This window comes from Anser cygnoides, chromosome 18 (genome assembly GCF_040182565.1).
Source record: "Anser cygnoides isolate HZ-2024a breed goose chromosome 18, Taihu_goose_T2T_genome, whole genome shotgun sequence".
NCBI classification, from domain to species: Eukaryota; Metazoa; Chordata; class Aves; order Anseriformes; family Anatidae; genus Anser; species Anser cygnoides.
In genome coordinates this window covers 8,780,765-8,801,471 of record NC_089890.1, presented here as the reverse complement: position 1 = coordinate 8,801,471, position 20,707 = coordinate 8,780,765, and the positions used below count along the sequence as shown (strand labels likewise).

Here is a 20,707-nt window from a genome sequence, read left to right as displayed (position 1 = left end):
AAAACCATACTATCTTTACTATAGATCTCTTATAACCTCTTAGAATGGCACATTTTTGACTTCGAGAAACTCTTTCATTCAGGTTCAACACAGTTTCCTTATAACCCATTGACAATGAGGATGCTCAGCAGTACACCGCCAACATCAATCGCGTGTGCCCCACCGTCCATGAGCCAAGCAACCACTCACCAACAGAACAGGATATGGGAGCGAGAGCCTGCACCACTGCTTTCAGCACAATATGAGACTCTGTCTGACAGTGATGACTGAACTATGCAGATTCTTTTTTTTTTTAATTTGCGGGTCAAAATAAAAAAGTTATTTTTGACTTGTGCCCAGAGAGACTTTCCAAGAGAGCAAGGGCCACACAATGAAGAATTAATGGAGAGTCCGTTAAATGCCTTCTGCACAGGCCGTGTGTTGGAGGATTGTGATCAAGAAGGTTGACTTACTAAAGATAAATATGTAAAGAGTTTTTAAAAATGTGGACTATTCCTGTTCTACATCTATTTGTAAAGAAAACCATAATGTCTTTAAATCATTCTTCTGTAAATAGAGAGTACTTTTTGCAGTGTTTTTTCCCTTGCTATAGTATCTGGTGTACTTATGTTCAAATCATTGCCTAAACTTTGGGGGTCATTTTGTAATTTTTTTAAGCATTTTCTCCAGTGTAGAGTACTCTTCATAACCCTAGCCTCCCTACCAGCCTAGCCTAACCCTACCCCTAGCCTCCCAATCAGCCTAGCATCATTGCCTGTTTAATGCCATGCCACTTCTTGCAGGCATGGTGCTTTTATATATATTTTTTTCCCCTAGACACTTCTCAGTGGTGTTCAACTCTTGTGAAAATGTTGATTTTTTTTTTGACTGACCCCTTACTGAATTGTGTACATTAACATAGCCAGTTCGCTGGAATAAGATGATATATTTCTTTGAATTTTGAATTCTGCCACATTGTAAATTTTTGGTGCAGTTGGTTTTATTTAGCAACACTGCAGAAATATTATTGCATGGGTATGTTATGGTTCATTTTAAAAAGGATAAAAAAAATCAAAACAAAACAGAAAGAACAGCTTCTGGAGGCATACCTCACTGTTACGCACACTGGGAATTTCAACTGTGCCCCAAACGCCTATCTTAGTGTTTTCTGTTTCTGCATTGTATGCAGTTGAAATAGGCTACTAAATTTTATTGTCATGGTTAACCACAACAAATGGCTTATCTGAACAGAGGCTCTGGGTGGGTTGATAAGTCCTTTAAGAAGAAAAACCTCTACATCCTGAGTTTAAATAAAAACAAAACGCTTTTATAGAATAATTGACCAACACGAGTCAACTACTTGGCTTCTGTTATAACCAGTTTGAAATAGATACTGCAGTTTTTACTTTCCTTAGTCTGATTTTAAAATCTTTATGTAATAATTATTTTAAAGCCTGTGTCCACATCCCAACCTCTAATCTTATCAGAAAACTTTTGGTAGAAGTCCTGAAAAATGCTTGGCTTAACTCCTAAAGTGTGCAATACATATTAGGGTGAAATTTTCTTTTACTTGTATATGGTACTAGAGAGTCATCTTAATCATTCATCTATCAATGCCTGCTATGATATGCTTGTAGCTCATGTATATGTGCATCTGGTTAGCAGTATCACAGGGTCTCCTGCCATCCCTCTTCAGGAGCATCTTATTTTTTGCTGCACTAACCTCAGGAAAGTGAATCTAAATCTCTGGGGTAGAAGGACTGATATACAGATAGCACTGAGCTGGGGGTAGGATGGTCTGTCAGATTCCATACTGCTTTTGCATCTCATTGAACAATCCTTGCCTAGAGTCAAAATCTTCTCCAGTCAAAATCTTTTAAATTTAACACTGTATTTGCAATACATTGTATGAAGGTATAATGTAGCTATGTAACCTTGAGTCCATGTAAGCTATACATTTTACAAAAGAACTGTGATGGTCCAGTAGTACAGAATTATTTATCAATAACAAACATACTTTTGAATATTTGCTAGAGAAAAGCCTTTTTACCCTAAGTGTAGGAAAGAGAAATGGTAAGGGAACTCATTTGGAAATTTGACTGTGTTGTAAATACAAAATCACTTTGCTACCGTTTTTCTAAGAAAACATTGCATCAGCATAGAGCACTTGGCAGTCTTAAAGCTGCCTGCAGTCTTTCTCTAAGAAAGACTTTCTCACCTTCCTGTCCTTTAACCTTCTGGCTTAAAGTAGTGTTTTTTTCATCCTGTTTTTAGGGCTGTGCTCTTATTTGTAACTTTTTTGTTCCTGTGCAACACATACTGGAAAACAAGTTCCTCTGCCCTTTTTGTAGCCGTTAATTTGCAGTGGACAGTTAAGTTTATTTCTAAAACTCAATTATTAATATAACAAAAGAGGCATGTACAGACAAAAGTCTTTGCTAACTGTACTGTAAGTATAGCATGTTCATTGCAAAGCTTCATGTTACTGCTGTTGCAGCAGCAAGATATCCAAAGTAGGATATTTACTTTCTCCTAAGATGCAGCGTGAGTGGCATTTGCATGTAAAATGTTGCTGCTGCTTTTGTTTGTTATCGAAGTTCTAACTTCTCCCATGTAAAACCTCTCCAGAGCCTAACTTAGGGTTTACCACAATTCCAGTACTCTTCAAGTATGGAGCTACATCTGACCTGTTTCAAACAGGAAGGTGTTTATAAATCACATTTACAAAGTATAGTTTACTACAGATTTATAATGATTTCCGATCAGTGCTTTCACAACGCTGTCATCTTTGTTTCATGATTCTGACATGAAATCATTTAAGACTTGAAAAACTCCATGCATCATAACTGATTTTTTTTCCACACAATGTCTTCAGTGTAGATAGTGACTTCTGGATTCAGACCAATCAATAAAGGGGATCAGTTCTCCATTTGCTTTTCCTGTGTCTCCCTCTTGTTTTGCAGCATCAAGCTATGTTCATGAGAACAAGCAAAACACTTCCCTTAGGGGGTGCTGCAGGGTTCCTAATTGACACTGCTAGTGTTTACAGTCTGCCACTTAAAACCCAAATGAAAAAAAACACCACCAAAACTTAAAGATTGGTTTGAAGGTGTTAGAGCCTTTTTGTTGGTACAAGTGTGCCTGTATCAGCCCTATCTTTAGTTCCTAGCTTGCTGAGAACAAAGCTTTGTGTGTGACAGTTTCTAGCTTCAATGAACATCTAACTCTAGGAAATCTGCATGTGCCTCTTCTTAGCTCAAAGTAACAAAGAGCTTAAGCCACTATTAATGCTACTACTGTAAGCAAACTAATAATGCAATTAACATTGAGAGTTGTACTAAACACCTGAAGTTCTTACAAATGAGCAGTTAAAATAATGGCTTGATTAGTGACAGTTATATCTAGTTCTACTCTCGTGGAGAAACATGGATTTAGTAACTTCTGGTTTAAAATCTCCTTTGTCTTTACTGTTAGGCTTCCTTGCAGAGAAAAACTGAAAGTTTTTGTTCAGACATGCCTTCATGTGAATTTAGTAACTTACAAACCTGATAGTATGTGCCAAACTATCTTTTTCCAACAGGAAGCCTCAGCATTCTAGCACTGACAGATCATGACCTGTCCAAGAAAGGAAGACAGCTTTGGCAGTTAGTGTGCTCTGACTGGGGTAAGGTAGCAGAGGGTTTTATTTCTGACAGCAGCTCTGTTTAGTAACATAGCCTTACCCCTCCTTCAAGAAGAGGTGTTCTATCTTTGGATAGACATTTTGAAGCCACACCTGATCTTTGGCAACCTCTTTGAAAATGACACAGGGCTGCAGCTCTGTCATAGTACAGGTACATTCTGTGATCTGTTCTACTGAAGCTAATGCATACTGAACTGCATCTGACAAGTACACCCTGTTGTGCTAGCCAGCATGTAAAGAGCTAAGACAATTCCTGCCTTAGTTTGGATCCTCCTTCCTTAATCTGAAATTTAGGCAGTGCTACCTAGTGGCAGGCTGTTTTCATGACCTAGCTTTAGGATAGCAGTGTTTTGAAACCAAATACTCTGAAGTCAGGAATAGCAAGTGACTACAGGTATTAGTAACAGGCTAGGCTTGCATTTTGCTGGCAGTCAAGACTAAGTTCACTCATTAGCACAGTAAATCACTATAACCATAGACTATACCACAAACTGAAATACAGTTATGATTTCACAACTTTATTTTGGACTGTATGGGCAGTAGCAGCCCTTCTTGTTAAGCAGTCCTTAAGTTCCTGATTGCTCTTCGTCTGGAGAATTGCACCAGTCCCAGCCTGTTTGTATTGACCCACCCTTGCTGCTGTCAGACACCTGCAGCTTGGACTCTGGCCAAACTCAGGTGGAGCCCTTTCTCCTCTTGGCCAGTTCAGCTAGTTCTTCCTGGATGTGCTGGACAGAAGCAACATCTCCCTTCTGTTCTGCCTGCTTCAGAGCTTCTTTATACACTTGTCTTGCTTGCAGAAAGTCTTCTGTAGCAAGAGGAAAAAGGGGCATGGCTAGCCAATTACACCACCTATTTTCAGAATCCCCTCCTGAAGGTGACCACAGGCAGAGGACAAGCAAAGGATGGAACACGTTAAGAACTAGGGAGGTTCAGAAACATGCAGCATGAAGTGCCAACTGTGAGGGCTAGACAGGAGCTATGACGACATGACAAGGTGCTGCTTCAGCATCACCATCTCACTGAAACAAGTCACAAGCAGTATTCTCTGTCAGTTTGGAACAGCTACTTAATGTACAGGACAAGGGAAACAAGATCCCCCTGGCTGACATTCAGATGCACCAGTACTGCATTCATCTTGGACAAGATCCTTCAGCAGCTGAATTCGGTTTGAATGCAACACAAGTTGTCTACACCAAGTCAACAGAGCCACTAAACTAAAAACTGTAATGCACAGACAGTGACATAGACGGCACGTTCACTTACTTTTGTGCATCAGAATTGCTGCCAGGTTGTTCAGCACCATGTGCTCCTCGGGGTGTTGAGTCTCCTTTGCCAGTTCAGCTGCCCTCTTCACATAGGAGTATGCCTCATCATAGTGCCCCTGAGCATCCAGCACAGTTGCCAAGTCATTCATGAGGACCACAGTCTGCACAAGGACAGAAAAGGAATCCTCAGAGCAAGACTGACGCAGAACTTCAGGCCAGCTGGAGCCCCACATTCATAGACCTGTCACACTAGTGAAAGTATTTCCCAGCGAAGCTTTTAGTAAGATGCCTTATCTATCATGCCTTATCTATCAGCATGCCACACACTCAATTCTTCCTGGCAGGAAAGCAGAACCCAATTCAGTGCTGTGTACATTCAACACCAGCAAAGCTGCTTTTACGGCAGTCTCCTTCCCTGTGAGATCAGTTAGCCTTTCTTTCCCCAGTAGTCCAACCACCACTGTACACATCACCTGTGGATGAGTCTCTCCCTGATCATCCTTTGAGATCTGCAGAGCCTTCTCGTACATCTTTTGGGCCACTGGGAGCTGGTTAATGTTTAGGAGATAGCGAGCATAGGAGTCTAGGCTCATCCCCAGCAAGAGACGGGTGTTGGCTTTTTCTTCAGCTGCAAATAGAGAACAGTGGAAGTGATCGCTTCATAAGATCAAGCAGCAGTTCACATCCTACAAGAGCAGTGTGAAGACAATGGATTGACATGAAGATGGTGCTTGGGCAACATAGAAGATAACAGCAAGGACAGAGAAACAAAGATAATGAGAGAAGCCTTTGGCAGTTAAGGCACTCCCACCTGACAAGACATCCTCAGGCAAGTCCTTTTGCTTGGCAATCTTCTCCTCTAAGGTCAGGATGCAGAACTCATAGCCAGCGAGGGCTAACTTGTGCCTGCAAAGTGCAACAACCCATCAACGTGAGGCTTCTTCCATCCCTGAAGGGACAGATGTGAATACCTTCACTTCCTTACTCTAGGCGGCCTGTGAGAAAACATTTCCTCTCCATCAGACCGTTCTTGCCTTCAGTGCTCTATCCTTGATCATGTTCTAGACCCTTTTCTTGACCCGTGCACAAAAGGGTCCAAGAGATGGAGAGGGCCCCCTCCCCCCAGACAAGGCCAGCTAAGGCCACCTACGCCAATGCTCCATCTCTTAAGAAAAATGAAGGTACAAGTTACCAACCACCAACTGCAGTCAGAAGCCTTTTCTCCTGAATGCACGTCTTGTGAGGTGTGGATTTAAGGCTAGAGAGCTATGTCCTCTATAGCTGCTTCTGCCCTAAGCCAGACAGGTTGTAACAGCAATCACTGCGCTGCATGACAGTGAGCAGGCAAACAGCACGCCTGTGGGCGCTTTTATGTTGGTAGTATCTTGTCACAAAGCTTCCCCAGGCACTCTGTTCTCAGGGGCAAGAGCTTCTGCTTGGCCACCACTGCCACTATGAAACTGAGATTAAAGTAAAAGATGCCGTTAGCAGAAAACTCACTGTTTCTGAGCAGCATAGATACTGGCCAGCTTGAGGGACATCTCAAGGACTGCATTGTCATCCTGCCAGGAGGACACAATGCAACTGTTACTCTTCTAACGTCTTCCCAGTAGAACCATTACTTTGCCACAGAGCAAGTTTACACCTTGAAATTGCCCATCCTGTTGTCATCAGAGCTGCCATCCATTAAAGCAAGTTCCTAAGAAGCCCACCAGCTCATAGCTGGCATTGCCAGTTCCAGGAGGAAGCATTACAGCACAAGAAATAGACCAAAGAACTGTGCACCACACTTAGTATTTCCGCTGGAAAGCCTTTATCAAAAGAACCTACCTCCTTTGTGTCTCCTGCTAGCAAAAAGCTCATAGCTGCTTTGTAGAGCTTTTCTGCCTGAAATGAGAATTTTGAAGAGAACACTGAGGAACGATGACACTTCAGACATCTCTACTCTTTACTGAAGGAGACGGTTTGGAGAAAACTGTCTCAAACTGCGACACAATTGCTATCAAGACCAGTGGAAAGTGAAAGGCCAACCAGAGCCTGATGCCAGTGTTACTTCAGGACTCCTACACCAACAACCAGTTTATCACATCTGTGTTTCTTCACTGCTTTCCTGTGTTCTCCTTGGGATAGTCCTCTAGATGTTTGACCATGGCTTTTGATAGTAAGACATACACCTTCCCTTGCTCACCACGTTGGAGCTCACAATCCAGCTGGGAAAGCACTAAGCAGCATGGGACTGCAGTCCCAAGGCAGATGATTTTGCTTTAGAATATGAGATCCCTGCCTCACAACTCTCAGGATGCAGCAAGTCAGCCGTGCATTGCACCTTCGAGATCGTTGACAACCCTTCACATTAAATATCAGACTCTTACAAGGAAATAAAGCCAAAACACCAGGGTTACTCACGTTGTCCAGCTGCCCCTGCATGAAGGCCACGTTTGCCATCTGGAAAAGACAGACGTTGCGCTGAAGCTCCACCGCCGGGCCCAGCCTCACCGCCACCTCTCGTCCTTCCGCACACAGCTCCCCAGCACCATGATGGAAGTGCCTGGGCCCTCCGGCACAGCCCTGCCCCGAGCAGGACGGCACCGAGCGGGATGTTGCCACCAGCCCTGCCGGGGCATTACCATGCTGTAGGTGTAGACGATGGCCCTCCTGTCGTCCGACTGGTGCGCCAGGTGCAGGGCTTGGTGCAGAACCCTCTCGGCCTCCGCCAGCTCGCCCTTCATCGTGCTGAGCTGCGGGGAGAGGCAAAAACGGAGATAACGGGGGGGGGAACAAGAGAGATGAGGGATAATGGGGGGGGGAACACCTCAGCCCCGGCCCCCAGCTGCCAGGCCCGGCGCCCTGGCCGCCCTTTCCCCCTCTCACCTTGGCTCTCTTCAGCAGCAGGACGATGGCGGCCTCGCCGTCCTCCTCGGCGTCCCTGGGGAAGAGCGAGAGGGCTGCGGGGCGAGGCTCGCCGCTCGCCGCCCCCGGCTCCCCGCCGCCCCCCTTCCCCTCCCCTCACCTCCTAGGAAGCCCAGGGCCGGGCCCGGCCGGGCCCACCGCCACCGGGCGGGTCCCAGTCCGGGTCCCGTTCCCGGTCCCGTCCCGCCGCCCCGCTCCTGCCGGGCCCCCGAGGGCCGGGCCCGGGGGAGCCCCGCGGGGCAGCGCCGCACGCCCAGGGCCCGCCGCAGCCCCGCCGCCAGCATGGCCCTCACCCCCCCCCCACCGCGCGCGGGGCCCTTTAAGAGCTCGCCCTCGCCACGTGACGCGGGGCCGCGCGTCACCTGTTGCTATGGCGACGGGGCAGCAGGCAGGCCCCGTGAGGCCCAGGTAGGCCGCGCTAGGCCGCGAGGTCGCCGCCTCGGCCCCCGCCGCCCCGAACGGCCCCGAGGCGGCTCCCCCGGGCCGGTTCCGGGTCTGCCGTCAGGCGCTGCCCGGGTTGCGATGTCCGCGGTGACCTGAAGGGCTTCCCGCTGCCTCCCGGTCCCTCCCGTCTCGCTCCAGCCCCGCGGTGGGTGCCCAGGGGATGGGCAGCACCCTGCCGGCTGTGGCGGAGGAGCTGCTGAGGGAGATCAAAAGGGTTTTTCAGGAGACGGCGCACGGTACGTAAGGGAAACGGCACCGTCCCTGCGGGGGGTGGGCCGCTAACAGTGCTGCTGTCACACCGTCAGGGAGCAGCGGGTGTTGGTGTCCTCCCCTGGGCTGCACCTTCTGCAGGCGGTGGCTTCGCGTTCATGAGTGGCAAGCTGTGGGGTTGTTTCCAGCTCCTCTGTTTCTGCCTGGAGACAACCTAAAGAGCTTTGAAGTACAGATAACAAAGGGCAGCCCCCTTCTAAAATCCATGCCCTTTCAAAACTGAGACCAAGTTGGGCACTTTTGGGACCCAGAGGATTTCTGCTTGCTTGTAGTGCAAGTGGCTGCATGTGAGGGATGATAATCTCCACACTTTTCTATAGCTTTTTTTTATGCCTACTGTACTGCTCCTTTTATAGACTCGCTAATTTCAAAACCAGAGTTAAAAGGGAATTCTTCATGGAAATGAACGTGTTTCATCGCTGACCAGCAGAGGGTGTTGCGTTAGCCAGCCCGTGGCAAAGAGCTGCTTTCCATCGCTTGAGTGAAGAAGGCAGAAACTACCAGCTAAATCCTGGCCAATTCTAGCAGCTAGTTAAGAACAATTATATTCATTTTGCTCTGGATTACTAACATAGTTCTGTAATCTGTGCAAAAATCTGTGTAAAAGAATATTACTGTTTGTGTTTACTGGGTAAGAAGTGCAAAATGGTTCTTGCAAAGGAATGTGTCTCTAAGGAATATTCCTACCTGCGCTAAAACCAACCCAAAAAACATCCAGAGAAGTCTGTCTGAGTGCTACGTTTGAGTGAGACATGGACAAAGACTTAATATCTAAGCTGAGTGACCACCCGGATAGCTTTTTGGCATACTTGCAGTATGGCTCCTGTCAGGTTAGAGTAGATCCAAAATGTACATGTAACTTTTTAAAAAGCTTTATAAATATAAAGCTTATGTAAGCTTTATATAAAACTTATCCCTAAAGCACCGAAACAGGATGCTGGGACATAACTGTGAAAAGAAACTGATCAATCACCTTAGAGAACTAAAGTAGAGGAAAGTTGGAAAAGTCAGACCAACGGTATAACAGTCATAGGGCATATTTTGAGTTGCTGGAACAAAGGACTTTAAAGTCAGAAGACCTAATTTTCCAGTGGAATAACAAGGCATAGTACACTGTGTCCCACTAGTGATAACAGAAAGATCAGATTGGATGATCAGAGCCTCAGCTGTCAGCTAAAACAAACAGACTCCTTTTCCGAAGTGTAATTTTCCGTCTTAACAAGAAGTTCTAATAAATGAAGATTTTTTTTGCGTGTGTACTGTTTTAAAAGCCGTAAACTAGTGGTGCCCTGAAAGACTATGCTGGGAAAAGAACAACATTGTCAAAGTTTTGATGCCGCAAAGTTCTCTACTCACGCCAAGAGAGTTTCAGGGAAACCAATATATGTATTTTTAACCAGCTTCTTAAAGAGGCAGGGCAAGATGTTGAAGCTGCGTGCTTGTAAAAGTAGGATATTGTAAAAGTAAGTGTATCTGGACTTCCACATTTCTTTTTAAAATTAATCCCTGTGGTCTGAATGTATGTGTGATATGTATTTAATTGCTGTGATAATTGCTTGATAAATGCCGTAATAACAAGGAGTCGCACTGAAAGTGCGAGGGTTGTGGCTCTTGGAGCAAGTGGGATTGATGACTTTCTTGAAAAGGACTGAGGAAACTTCTGCTCCTGCATTAACTAGGAAGAACCCAGCTTTGGCCTGGGAGCGGGTGCACGTTGGAGTGGAGGTGGTGGAAAGGAGGGGGCTGGAGCCTGGTGGGGTGCGTCAGGCCCGGTGTGGGGAGCGGCAGCGCTGCTGTGAAGAGGGCCCAGACCCAGAATGGGACGTGGGAGGCTCAGGACTGGAACAGAGGGGTGGGCAGTCTGGTGGGAACAGCATGGCACTGGATTGTTTTCAATTCTAGTGTGGTTCACGCAGCAAGGAACTCAGACTGATAATGACAGCGTTGCCTGACTGTCAATTCTGCGTGCCGTTGGGTTTTGTGGAACTTGAGCTGTTTGCCCTGGTGTGCTCAGCCAGAGCTCCAGACACGAGAGGTGGGGAAGGCAAACTCCCACCCGCTTTCACATCTCCTGTCCCCTCACACTGTCACGACTAAAATTTTCTACCATGGCAGATCATTTTGCTGCTCCTTGTTTCTTTTTGGTGACTAGAAGGGATGGCTAGAGTCTTGTTTGGCCTCTGGGGTAGATTAGGGATATGCTACCCTCCCTGGGCTAGCCTGCGATCAGCATCCTAGCCTGTGGTGATGTTTTATGCAGTGGGGGAGTTCAGCAAAATCACCCTTCGTTTTCTTTTTATTGCAGTCCCTGATGACCTGCTGCTGGGGTAAGTATCTTTTCCTTTGCTTCTTGTCCAAGTGTCCTGTTAAAGGGCAGTTGATAACTTGCTGTCATCATAGTGCTGCTGGTTTTCTTCTGCCTTTGACCAGTACATATTTCTCAGGCGCAGTTGCTAACTAAGTGTGTGCGCTGGTAGTGGGAATAAAAGCCCTTGTCTGAAGGGTTTTTCCAAATTCATGAAATTATCTCTGTATCGCTGAATCTCCTGTGATGACTTGCACTAATTTGGGTGGATAAAACATGCAGAAAGCCAGAATGTTTAACCTGAGCTGCGTCCGCCCTCAGATCCAGAATGAGTTTTCTGTGAGAGTGGACTGTGTTTCAGTGATTCATGCCACTGGAACGCTGCGCTCCACTGCGTTCCTATCAGTGTGAGCACAACGGCGTCCTGAGATCCCTTCTTCTGCTTGAGTCATGCGTGTGTGCTGGAAAGGGAGAGCTGAACATATCTCTGTGCACCAACCAGGTAACAATTCCCTCGAACATTGTCCTGAGAGTTTTCTTCCATTTAGTGTAATTGTCAGGTCAGCTTTATAACCCTTGCATTGACTGAAGCTCGTGAATATGTCAGGAAAACACAAGAAACCTCCTAAGAGATCCAGGTTCTTCAGCTTCTGCAGTCCTCACTGATTGATGATGAAGGTAGAGAAAAGGCACCATCGCAGTGAGAAAGTCTTTTTTTTTCAGATTCGTATTTAGCTTTGTGTCCTTGCCTGCCTGTAATTTAGCCAGGAGAGGAGATTACCAGGAACCCTTCAGGCCTTGATGGCTTTGGGTCTAAAGTTACCTAATGCAACACTTGTGAAAGGCATGCTTGCTGACTCCTTCTTCTGGACCACAATGGCCTTTGACGGGTAGGATTATATTTGACAAGTCTCTTTTTTGCTTCCTTCTCATCAAAAAAGAAAAGAGGAGAGAAATTCCCTTGTTAAGTTTAGTAACACTTGGGTGGTAACTCTTGGCAGTAGGATTTCCATCAGTTCCCTGTGACTGAGGGCTCTGAAGTATTCTGATTTAATTTCTGAATCTCTTCCAAATATCTGAAGAACTTCAATTTCCTTTGGGCATTCCCCTTACTTATTTCCTGTTAGACTGATCAAATTATGTACATGAAAAAAGAATTCCCCAAATTTGAAAGAGTTACTGAAACTCATTAAACTCAGGCCTATTATAGTTCCAAATCTAATCATTAAGGAATGCCTTACGTTGAGTGTTCCCCCACCCACCTCCTTTCGGTCTGTCAGATGAAACCAATCCTTACTGCCTTGAGTTTGTGCAACTGAAGTTTTGGTCTTCCTGGAATAAATCTGTCTTCTTGGCTTGTTATCAATGAGATTGACTCAGACGCGTAGGTCAGCCGTGCTGTTGAGACGCCAGGGCTCTGCCTTGGCTCTTTGTGTCTTCACTGGAGTTGGAAACGTTCCTCTGCTTTCTCCTGCTCTCTTGCTCATGTTTTGTGCTATCTTTTCATCACTGCTGATTTTCTTCTTGTTTACCCTTGTAACTAATCTAGACTACGCAGATTTTTCTCAGTGGATAAAAGGTCTGTAAAGATTAGCTCAGTTGCCCCTGAGCTCTTTGGAACTCGTTCAGAGTGGCCGGATGTACAGGTCTAGAATAACTTTTAAGCTTATGAGCTGTCCGGACAATGGACTAAAGGTACAGCTCTCCAGGTCTGACGTATGGCTTATCGTAAACCCTTACACGGCGTCAGCAGGAGAGAAAATCCTCCTTGAATGGCACTAACTCTGCAGACAGGGAGTACGGTGATGGAACCTGCTGTGCCCTCAGGAGTCGTAGCTCTTTATTTTCCCACTTGCTGGTGTAGAATTTTACAGCACCGAGCGCAGCAGCGGCCAGACCCCAGCACGTGCCGCAGTGGTGCTGCCTTGCAGCACTGAGACGGAGGAGAGAGTTGTGCGGAGGCACTGCTTTTCGGAGAGCAATTGTGTACCTGAGCAAATCTGGCTAACCGCGTCTCTTCCCCATCCCAGCAAGCTGCCCTCTGTAAGTGCCATGCAGTGGTGCGTCCCGGCATGGTGACGTGTCCTGCTTGGAAGGGAAGGAAAGGGAAAGTTTTTTAGGGAGCATGGAGTGACATAAGGCGTGTGCTGTTCCTGGGCGTGTATCAGGAATGAAGTCGTCCCTGGGCCTTGGTGGTAGCTGGGTTATAGACATAAAATTACTACTACGCATTGGCTCCACTTGCAGCGTAATGCCTTAAGTATTTTCCAGAGAGTCCTTAGCTTCCTATTGCCGCAATTTTAGGTAGAAAAAGAATAATTTGTACCTCAGTTGTGACTGTGATCAATGAGACATAATCACTCCAGAATGGCTCATTCGTTCGTCAGGGTGTAAACCAGTTTTCTGGGGATCAGGAAGGAGTCCTGTTGCTCAAGGAGTTATGTATCATCGGTGCTCTTTGCTCTGAGGCGTGACGTGTGGCTGTGACTGGAGGTGGGATTCAACTGATCAGTAAACTGACCCAGGGGAACTCAACCAGGACTGTCACGCCAGATGTGCTGCCCCAAAATAACTCCTCACCTACATAGCTAACGCTGCCTCACAGCCAGGGAGACTGGCTGTAAAAATCTCACTTCTGTGTCTCTGATGCACTTTGTCTCATTTTAGTTCAGGACAGGAACCACTTCATGTCCTGTTTGTGCAGGAGGCAGCCAGAAATGTGTTTGGGTCATAGTGCTGAAGAAGAATCGCATAACGTCCTGTGTAAAAAAATAAAAATCCTTAAAATGCCTTGTAATTCAATCTGAGGTGGGTACTGCAAAGAGATGTGGGACTGCTTGGGAGCAGCTTGGGATTTTGGGAGTTCTCAAGAATACCCAACACCGTGTAGGTGCTCAGAATAGCTGCCAGAGGGAGGCTGTCCTTGAGGACTGAGTCCCCGAGAGAGGTCGTCATCTGGGGTTGTCTCAGAGAGCTGGGCAGGGACTGGCAGTCACTCGGTGAAAGTCAGCAAAGCTGAGAAAGCCAGGTGGGCACCTTGCTTGGTAGCATAGTTAATGGAGCTGTAACTGGTGGGATTTTGAGGTGCAAAGGGAACTTTTGGCTACAGGCCTCCTATGGATTAAAGCTAAGCCAGGTGGTCTCCTTTTGTGACGTGACCCAGCTGGAGACCCTTTCTCTTTCAGGCTGAAGTTCGTATTTGGCCCATCTGCTGTCCCAGCCTTGGATTTGGTGGATCACCGTTCTGTCACCCGAGTCGTGTCCCCCAGTGGAAGGACAGCATACCAGGTACGCGCGTTGTTTTTCTCCTCCTGTTTCACTATCTGATGGTTTCCAGTTGACACTTGACCCAATATCCTCCTAACTTGCAGAACATGGAAGTGCACTTGGATAAACACAGAGGCAATATCAGTGTCTTACAAACTCGCTGTTGCAGCAGCCAAGAGGAACATTTCTAAATACTGTCCCTGCAAGGGGCCTTCCCTCCTTTTCTGGAGGTGCAGAGATGCTTTGGGGTCATCTAGGGTAAGAGAATTGCTGGGAAACCAGGCCTGGGTAGCGACACAAACATTTTTCACGTGTTCAGAGCTTGCATTGCTTGGTTTGCACGTGGAATCTTCCTCGCTTCTGGGGCCTTGGAGAGGAATTCTGCCCCTCCGAAGAGGCATGATTCATAAACATAAAGGGCTCGAGAACACAGGCTCCAATTTGAGGTGAGGGCTTGCTGGTGGGTATTTGGTGCAGCCTAAGAAGCACTGCTTCCAGGACCTTTAGACAGCAGCTGCCTCACTAATTGAACGCTTAAAGGCTTTTCCTTTTTTACTGTTGCTCATCTGAATATGTCACTGGGCAGAGAGTGGTCACGTTGTCCTTGCAGAGCTTTGTCAGGCCTTGTGGGCTAGGACAGAGCATTGCAGGCCGGGATGCACAGTCTTCACTTACCCCCCTTTTGTGTGAAGGATGAAGGGGACACTCAGAGCCTCTGGTCAGCCCAGGGAGCCTCAATGTGTGCTCACCCACTGACAGTTTATCTGCAGTGTGGCAGAGTTATCTGCATCTCAAGAGGCTTGATATTCATCTCTTAGATAGAGGAAGCCTAATGAGGTGGAGAGGAAATCAGAAGCATGACAGGAGGGTGTTGATGCTGCAGGGAAGGAACCCCTGGACATGCTGGTCGGGGCTGGTCATCAGGAGGTAATGTGGGACAGGCCCAGCCTTCAGCGGGTGCCATGTAGCTGATGGTAGCTGATGGGATGATGTGAGCTGCTCCGGCAGCATGTGCCGGTGTCCTCCCGCGCACAGGCAGCCTGCAGGAAGCAGGCCCTGCCCGCAGCCGCACGAGTCCGAGCAGCATTCCTTGGTAGTGCAGCTCCATTGCTCATTAAGGCCATGCTGATGAGTTCATTTACAGAGGAATCTGAAGAGCTATTTTCTCTGGGGGCGTGAGGCCGGTGCCATTGCGAAATCCTTCCTCAGCACAGCTGTCTGAGAGGCAGAAACAGAGCAGAGCCTCTCTCGAGGCCGCCGGCTGGAGCCTTGACGGGAACACAGGCTGGGGCTGCAGAAACCAAAGCGCTGAGCGGGACACTGCACTCAGGGCGGCTGGGTAGTGTCACTGGCTCTCGATTCACGCCTGCGTGTGGTGCAGGCGCTGGTCCCAGCTGTGTGCACTTGTGCAGCAGAGAAGCACGCCCAGTGCAGTGGGGACAGGGGTCATCTGTGAGCGTCTGGACGCAGGCTCAGTCATCCCTCGCTCCCCAGGTCAGCTCTGCCCTGCCGTTTGCACCCAGATGTGGGTGAGCTGGAATGTGAAGTGGTGCTTTCACTCCCAGCTGGATCTGGAGAGCTCTTGTTGTAGAGACCATGAGGTTGGTCCTGTTGTGAAACTCCTCTGGGTCCTCGTAGCCAAATCTGAGATGTTGATACTTCCCAGGCTAAAACGCGGTTTGTTCCATATCACTCAGCACATCTTAGGCACTGCTTTGGGGGAAAATGGCTCTGCTCAGGCCAGCCTCAGGACTGCAGCCCGTCGTGTAGACAGCTTTTGCCCTCAGGAACCGAGATGGGAGAAGAAGGAGCCCTCAGTCAAGTGAAAACCATGAGTTATCTTTTAATGCCCAGGCATTAATGCCTTTGCTACTTAGTACAGGGGTGCCACTGACAGGGTGTTCAAGGGCTAATGTTACCTTAGGGTTGTAAATCATCCCAAAAGAGCTTGTGTAATATCTGCCTACACTGCAGGCTATAGCCAACCCTGGTAATTCCAGGTCAGGGATAAGTCCTCCCTGCTGCAGAGGTGGCAGATGCTCGCTGGCGGTGGAGCTTGCTGGATGGTAAGTGGTGAGCGGGGGCGGCTGGGGCACCTCCTTTAGCTGTGCCTGAGTTGCAGAAAAGCTGTGAGCTGCAGGAGTGGAGGCAGCTAGCAGGGGGAAGGGTCAGTGCTCTAGTCCTGCCACCAGCTGTCACTTCCATTGCTCACGTCCTGCATTTTTATTGGTTTATTCTTTTATAAGTCTTTTTAAGTTAATTTCCTGGAACTCTGGCAGCCTGGCCCACCTTGAGGATGGTCCTGGCGCAGGCTGGTGCTGCCTAGCAGTGCACTGGTGCCAGAGCTGGCTCTTCTGTGTCCCTGCACGCTGGCAGGGACACCACCACCAAGGTTATTTTTCCTCTCGGTGCTGCCAACAAGCGCCTGGCAACAAGGGCAGCGGAAGGAAATCTCAGAGCACCTCCGGGTCAAGAAAGCACCCCAGCGCCTGGCTTGGCCGCAGCTGCCCAGAAATGGAGGCACCTTTTTCTCTTGGTCTTTGGAGTTTAGATCCTGCCTTATTAGGCAGAAGCTGCATTCTTGCCATCTAGGTCAGGATGGGGGATCTCTAAGCTCAGCCCAAATCTGGCAGCCTGTGACTTGCCCCCCTCCTCAAAGGAAAACACTTCTGAAAGAAAGGCACCATCGGAATACTTCATCTTGGAAAAAACAATCAAAGGGGCTAGAGAAAAACAAACTTATCACAAGTGAAACAAACAGCCTGGAGTATAAGAGGGGCCAGGGTAAAGGCCAGACTGAAAAAAGTCTGATTTCCCCTGAAATAAGAATGCGGATCTTGTGTCCTGAATCTGCTGGGAGAGATGAGGGATAAGAGGTGTAGCACGTCTGCGGGAGAGCTCAAACCTGCAGGCCTCACCCACCAGGCAAGGGCTGCAGAGAGAGCTGCAGGGGGCAGGGGAAGTGTCCTTCAGCAAGCACAGCTCTGGACCGTGAGGGATGATCTTCCGTAGGGACTTCAGAGTGCCAGGGACCTCTTGGGGGAGAGCAACACTCTGCAGATCTCCACTTTTTCCTTTTTTGAGGAATCTTTACATTTAATTGTACTTGTGCCATGAATCCAACCAGAATCTAAAGCCTGGTGTGAGAGGAGCGTGGTGTGCCATCAGAGCCCGGAGCTCGTGCACAGAAGAGAGCTCTGCTGTGATGAAACCCGTGTAAAGCCCCACCGTTCTCTGGAATGCCCTCTCAGCGTTAGTGCCAGCCACTTGCTCTCGCTGTGGCACATACGATACACATCGTGGCACATGGTCTGTTGTAACCGCATTTTGGCCATGGGATGGGTTCAGTTTAAGCCTCAGAGCATCAGGGAACTCCGTACTATTCAGTGCAGGTTTCGGCTCCTGGTCTGTGAGTGTGTTCTTGCAACAGGAGGAAGGCAGAGCAGATTGCTCTTAAAATAACTTTCTGAAACTACTTTCCAGTCTTGAAGAAGGCAGAAGAGAATTAATCCCTAGGTTGGCTTTTCTGTGTCAGGCAACCAGCTCCAGCAGTGCGCAGTTTGCCTGTCAGCTTCACGCTGGAACGAGCGCGTCCCTCACCTGGCTGCCCACGTCCTGTGCCCGAGGAGGAATGTGAGTCAGGGCCCGCCTTGCAGAGGAGCAGCACGTGGGAAAAGGAGGCAGTGCTGTTCCCAAACCAGAGGTGAAGCAGGGAGGCTTCTTCTCTGGAGACTTGAACTTTGTTTATTCAGGCAAAACTGGATTCCAATAGCTGCAGCTGTTTTTGACAGCAGAACAGCGAGAGCCTTTGCAGCCTCCAGCCCTCGGTGCTGGTTAGAAAAGGCCTTGCTACAAGTGCTTACTGCTGCTCTCCTTCCATCCTCGGGTCAGTGGTGGCCCTGGATTCATCAGTGTGCTTTCTGTGACAAGCGTTTGGGTCATCTTCAACCACCCAGGGTCTGCCAGTATGGGGCCTGGCTGTAGGGAATTTGGGAGATTGAGGTGGGGCCCTGTGCTCGATGCCTCAGCCCTTTTCCTGATCTCTCAGCAGCAGACAAGTCACTGGAGCCAATGTCTGCCACAAACACGGGGTACATACAGGAGCTTTCTTCTCCTGTAGGGAGAGAAGGATGTAGAGATACAGAAAGCTGAGGAGTTTCAAGCTTGATGTGTGTCACCGCAGTATTTAGGGCCCCTTTTGTATTGCAGCATCTGCTCGCCTGCTGCATGCTGTGAGTCACTGTGGAGAGGATGTCAGGCCAAATACAGGCCAGGAGTATTAAGATTTAAAGGATCAAGGATTTAAAGAAATTGAAAGTGAATGTTCTCTCTGACTCCCACACCCTCTGAGTAACTTTGTTTCAGGTTCTTGGGACCTCCGGTAAACTCTACACCTGCTACAGCTCCTGCCACTTCTGTACGTGTCCTGCTTTTGGTTTTACTGTATTGCAGAAGAGCGAGAGCCTTCTGGTAAGTTGTCTGCCTTAACTTGGGGCCAGGACAGGGTGTGGGGGAGAAGGCTGTGCTGATTTCTCCTCCCCGAACCACAGCAGCCTGAAGTTTCCAAGGGAGCAAATATGTGAGCGTGGACTTGGCCACGCAGGCTGTGCCTGACCCAGTGCATAATCTGGCCTCCAGGAGTCACAACGTTTAGATGGAGCTAGGCCTACAAGGGCTGGGAAGGGCTTTTGTTCTTAATTACGTGTTACTTTTCAAGAGATGAATAGTTCCTGGTCTCTTGGAACAAGGGCCACTGCTGCACGTATGACTGCCACGTAGGGGCTGGCTGATGCACTGGGGCTCACCTGGTGCCAGTGAGGAAGGGCTCAGGGTCACTGACGGGTCTGTCCGCGCCCCCCCGTGCCAACCACCCCTCCCTCGTGGGAAGCCCGCCTGTTCCCGGAGCTCTGTGAGCTGGGCCTAATGCTCTCACTTCCTAGAGCTGTGCGGGGTGTGTGAGGGCTGCCAGACAATGCGAAGCCAAACTCTTGCTCTCTGCGGCCTGGACCTACCTGCTTCTGCACCTGGCGTGCTTGTGGGGAGGGCAGCAGGATCCAGTAACGCTTTGCCGTGTGTCAGACCCCTGTGTTTGTCCTGATTGCAGAGACCTGGGGCAACTCGAGCTCCAGGCTGTGCCGGGGCTTGGTGTGACAAGGGGGAAACATGTTCCTGGGGGGTGAGAACTTCCCTGGACACATTCTGGTGCGGATGCTTTTTTGTGGCTGTCAGATGTAGCACGGCATTCCTGCGTTGCTCCTGCTGTTAACTTTTCCACGCTGTTACTTGCAGTGCAAACATATACTTGCTGTCTACCTCAGCCAGGCCATGGGAGCCTGTCAGGAGCTAACAGTCTCTGAGGAGCAGCTCACAAACATCTTACTGGCTGAGGAAGAGGATGAAGGATGAAGGACTTGGATCACATGCAGATGTGCTTTCTGTGTACCCTCCTGGCTGCATAGCCAGCATGTCTACGAGGCTGCCATTGCAGCTGCTAGGTTTCTTCCTGTGCTGTAGCCAAATGTGGCATTAATTAGCAGCTTTGCACTGATTAATTAATTAATAAATGTTAAGAAGCCTGTGCTGACTTCGGTTTCATTTATTTAAGCTATTCTTGGGATTTCTGAAGATGTTTGAACTAATCTGTGGCAGTGTGGAGACACATCAGTCCGGCAGATCTCTGGGTGACCACGGAGCCTCATTAACCGCTCTCACTCTGACTGCCCCCAACCCCTGTCCAGTGCCGCAAGGTTTTGGGGACTCGGCCTTGCAAAGAGTGAGCCCGCGGTGGCTCTTGGCAGCAGGCTGCTCAGGGCAGTTTCCAATCCATCGCTGGCAAACCCGTACCAGGGGCTGGGGAGGGGATCCCTCAGCACCTCCGGGCTGATGACAGCTGTGTGCTGCACGGGCCTCGCTTCCGTGCTTACTGTAACACGGGGTCTCTGGAAGAGTCACTGGTGGCTGTGTTTTTAGATCGACCCATTTCAGACAAGCCGGCCACCTCCTGCTGGCAGGCAGGGCAGGGCTGTCCCCATCAGACATGGGCAAAAGAGGCGATTGCTGCTACCCTGCTCCACACAGCAAGTGAGCCTGCAACCAGCTCCTTCCAGCTCCGTGACTTCCATGCTCTGCGACTGGTCTCCTCCCCATGCCCAGTGTGTAGGTTTGTATGATACACCGTGTGAACACAACACCGCACAAAATGATGGGGCACAGGCTGAGCCAGGTTGTGTAGGTGGTAAATTAAGCATTTTGTACGTAAATAACAAAGTTACTGCAAATACAAAATCTGAGCAACATGAGGAAAACACATCCATCCTATGTACATCAGAGCAGTAATGAGTGACAGCTGAACATCCCCAGCTGCACTCTACAGAAAGTTCCTCTGCCATTTTCGCTTCACATTTTTATAGAAACTTTCAGAGCTTTTTTTGAGGAGGGGTGGGAGGGTGTCCCATTTTTATTTTGCCTTGAAATGACTTTGGCTCAGATCCACGAAGGCACTTAATGTGCCTAAATGCCACGGTGACCCAGGCCATAGTTACCGGCTAACGATCTGATGGCACGGTCACACAAAGGGAATGC

General features: G+C 48.5%; 3 protein-coding genes across 9 annotated transcripts in view; 2 read left to right on the top strand and 1 right to left on the bottom strand.

Moving 5' to 3' along the window:
- The window catches only part of NCOR1 (nuclear receptor corepressor 1), an 84,675-nt gene extending 64,972 nt beyond the window's left edge, over window positions 1–19,703 (top strand). For all 5 annotated transcript variants that reach the window (XM_048074224.2, XM_048074225.2, XM_048074226.2 and 2 more), the window contains 5 exons: window positions 83–7,562; window positions 10,859–10,880; window positions 14,044–14,146; window positions 18,491–18,595; window positions 19,444–19,703. In XM_048074224.2, coding sequence (XP_047930181.1) covers window positions 83–270 — 188 coding nt within the window. In that variant the 3' untranslated portion in view covers window positions 271–7,562; window positions 10,859–10,880; window positions 14,044–14,146; window positions 18,491–18,595; window positions 19,444–19,703. The remainder of the gene's footprint in view (window positions 1–82; window positions 7,563–10,858; window positions 10,881–14,043; window positions 14,147–18,490; window positions 18,596–19,443) is intronic.
- Window positions 4,159–8,347, bottom strand: TTC19 (tetratricopeptide repeat domain 19). Of its 3 annotated transcripts, none has more exons than XM_066979765.1 (10): window positions 8,202–8,347; window positions 7,801–7,855; window positions 7,557–7,667; window positions 7,336–7,374; window positions 6,760–6,816; window positions 6,430–6,491; window positions 5,741–5,835; window positions 5,403–5,557; window positions 4,928–5,090; window positions 4,159–4,469 (listed from the first exon to the last, which is right to left on the bottom strand). In XM_066979765.1, exons 3-10 carry the CDS (start codon window positions 7,656–7,658, stop codon window positions 4,336–4,338), a joined length of 807 nt encoding a protein of 268 aa, XP_066835866.1. In that variant the 5' UTR covers window positions 7,659–7,667; window positions 7,801–7,855; window positions 8,202–8,347; the 3' UTR covers window positions 4,159–4,335. The 3 variants fall into 3 exon arrangements, with proteins under 3 accessions (XP_066835866.1, XP_066835864.1, XP_066835865.1); XM_066979763.1 differs by lacking the exon at window positions 8,202–8,347 and adding an exon at window positions 7,940–8,138 and having other exon boundaries at window positions 7,801–7,874; XM_066979764.1 differs by lacking the exon at window positions 8,202–8,347 and adding an exon at window positions 7,940–8,123 and having other exon boundaries at window positions 4,159–4,466; window positions 7,801–7,874.
- Window positions 8,342–19,703, top strand: ZSWIM7 (zinc finger SWIM-type containing 7). Its single transcript, XM_048074244.2, has 5 exons — window positions 8,342–8,519; window positions 10,859–10,880; window positions 14,044–14,146; window positions 18,491–18,595; window positions 19,415–19,703. Exons 1-5 carry the CDS (start codon window positions 8,444–8,446, stop codon window positions 19,529–19,531), a joined length of 423 nt encoding a protein of 140 aa, XP_047930201.1. The 5' UTR covers window positions 8,342–8,443; the 3' UTR covers window positions 19,532–19,703.
- Window positions 19,704–20,707: the final 1,004 nt, after the last annotated feature.

Coding starts and splice junctions, on each gene's coding strand:
- TTC19 (XM_066979763.1), bottom strand. CDS start 8,123: ATGCTGGCGGCGGGGCTGCGGCGGGCCCTGGGCGTGCGGCGCTGCCCC. Junction 6,817..7,335: donor TGCAGGGGCAGCTGGACAAC/GTGAGTAACCCT, acceptor TTCTCATTTCAG/GCAGAAAAGCTCTACAAAGC. Junction 5,558..5,740: donor GCCTGAGGATGTCTTGTCAG/GTGGGAGTGCCT, acceptor CTCTATTTGCAG/CTGAAGAAAAAGCCAACACC.
- ZSWIM7 (XM_048074244.2), top strand. CDS start 8,444: ATGGGCAGCACCCTGCCGGCTGTGGCGGAGGAGCTGCTGAGGGAGATC. Junction 10,881..14,043: donor CCTGATGACCTGCTGCTGGG/GTAAGTATCTTT, acceptor TTTCTCTTTCAG/GCTGAAGTTCGTATTTGGCC. Junction 14,147..18,490: donor GTGGAAGGACAGCATACCAG/GTACGCGCGTTG, acceptor ACTTTGTTTCAG/GTTCTTGGGACCTCCGGTAA.